This window comes from Callithrix jacchus, chromosome 4 (genome assembly GCF_049354715.1).
Source record: "Callithrix jacchus isolate 240 chromosome 4, calJac240_pri, whole genome shotgun sequence".
In the NCBI taxonomy this organism is placed as follows: Eukaryota; Metazoa; Chordata; class Mammalia; order Primates; family Cebidae; genus Callithrix; species Callithrix jacchus.
Window position 1 is genome coordinate 128573872 of NC_133505.1, and position 2354 is coordinate 128576225.

At 36.4% G+C, this 2354-nt stretch overlaps 1 protein-coding gene across 1 annotated transcript; it reads right to left on the reverse strand.

Annotated features, from left to right (window-relative positions):
- Positions 1-275: 275 nt before the first annotated feature.
- On the reverse strand, positions 276-1522 carry LOC118152969 (zinc finger protein 22-like). The gene has a single exon (XM_035296604.3). The coding sequence runs from the start codon at positions 1363-1365 to the stop codon at positions 691-693; it is 675 nt and encodes a 224-aa protein (XP_035152495.3). The 5' UTR covers positions 1366-1522; the 3' UTR covers positions 276-690.
- Between the last annotated feature and the right edge of the window lie 832 nt (positions 1523-2354).

The window sequence follows — 2354 nt, forward strand, 5'->3', positions numbered from 1 at the left end:
TGGAGACTTGAGGTCCAATTCAGTTCTCATTTGGATTCTACAGTTATCTCTTACTAAAAATTTGGTTTTAAAAAAAAGAAAATCAACAGGGAAATTCTTACTCCTTTAATTAACAATTGTCCACAAGGAGAAGGGAAGAAATAAACAATAGCTAATATAGATGGGTCTAACTTGTTAAAAATCTGTGAGCTGGAATATATTTTAATATGTTGAATCTTGAGTCATACTTATAAACCAATGGTTAATATACTACAAAACTTTACAAACAAAATCTCATCTGTTGCAGAACTTCAAAACTAGTGGAATTAATTTCTTCTCCCTTTTATTTCTTCCACAGAAAGTCCTAAAACTGAGTAATTACTGGCATGCCTGCATTCACAAATATATCCTCAAAACATGATGGTTTTTGAAAACGGAAGTAATTTCAAATGAGGTCAAGGATGTCATACTCCCTCCAAACGTATTTTCAGTTCTTTCTGCTCTACGTCACATAAAAAAGAAATGAGGGTAGCTGGACTCACGTAATTTCTTTCAGCCCAATAATGTCATTAAATTCCCAATGTTTTCACACTAGCAAAGATCCAGTATTTAAGTGATCTACTATAAAGCATCTCTATTTCTAAAAAAGATTCCTTTCATTTTTTTACTTTTTCTTAAGAGGGCTCAAAAAGCTGTCAAAAAGCCCTTTACTTAACGAAGACCAGCCACAGACTTCCTTCCTGTACCAGCTTTCCAAGAGGATAAGTGAGTCTTCACCCTGATATTTTTGCCCCGGGTTTTACGAGGCTTCTCTTCTTTATGTACCTTCATGTGCTGCCTCAGATGAGAGCTCTGACTGAAACATTTGCCACATTCACTGCACTGGTAGGGTTTCTCCCCTGTGTGGGTTCTCTGATGTTGAATAAGGTGGGAGCTCTGGCTGAAACACCGGCCACACTCATCACACTGATAGGGTTTTTCTCCAGTATGAATTCTCTGGTGCTGAATGAGATTTGAGCTCTGTTTAAAGCTTTCTCCACACTCATTACATTTGTAGGGCTTTTCCCCAGTATGGATCCGTCGATGCTGAATGAGATTAGAACTCTGAAAAAAACTTTTCCCACAATCAGCACATTTATGGGATTTCTTTCCAGTATGGATTTTCTGGTGTTGAAAAAGAGTTGAACTCTGACTGAAACTCTTTTCACATTCAGTACACTTGTAGGGTTTGTCATCCAAGCTTCTTCTAAGTCTACTCAAGCTGGAGTCAAATCGAATAGTCACGCCCCACTTCTGCTGCTGCCGGCCTGTTTTGCGCTTGTTCTCATAGGCCTTTCCTTGGCTTAAGCTCCGGGAAATACCTGCTTTAGGCTTTGCTAACCTCATGGTGAATAACAAAATGTGTATGTATGAGAGTTTACAGGCTTCTTCTGAACTAATGTTTCATTTCCCAGGGGGGCACAGCTCAGAATCTTCATGCGGGATCAGCCACCACCCTGGCTCACTAGGCGCCTCCCGCGCCGCCGGAAGTGAGGGCCGCGCCGCGCTCTGGCCGTGATGATACATCTTATTAAAAAATTTTATTTGGGTCTCAAACATTGTTACATAAAAAATATTTTTCTAATGCAATATTTTAAAATAATATTTGTACTTTTATAAGCTCTACAGTGTTGTATAAAAATTAAAATATTTAGTGTTTAAAATTACTTGGAGACCGTAATAACTTTTAATGGTTATGCTATCTGAAATGCTGTAGTTTCCCCTGATATAACTTTTTATATTATGAAGCTATTTTGGAAGACTAGAATGAGATTTCGAATTATTATATCTATACCAGATAAATTCTTTTTGAAAGAACTGATAGGCTAATCATAGAGGGAAAAAAGGAAGAAAGAAGAGAGGGAAGGAAGAGAGAGAAAGAGAAAGGGAAGGAGGAAGGAAGGAAGGAAGGAAGGAAGGGAGGGAGGGAGGGAGGGAGGGAGGGAGGGAGGGAACAAAGGAAGGAAGGAAGGAAAACAAAGAAAGAAAATAAACCCTTAAAATGAATATTTAATCATTATTAATTTGTCCATAATTATTGTAAATAATTTTAAATACACTTTTAATGCTTTGGAGTTTTCTGCATACAAGTTATGCTGGTCTTGTCAGCATTGTCTTAGAATCCAGACATTTACAAAGGAAGTAGTATTTATATATAATTAAAATAACATTTATTATCTTCTATTTCAAAGCATCTGTACTTCTGATGTCATCAACATTTTCTTTATTACCTACTAAGGTCTACTGCTTATTCTGCATTTTTCCCTTTCTTCATTTTTATAATATTTTATATAGAGTTCAATTTATTTATAAATGTTCATAAACTTACAACTCAA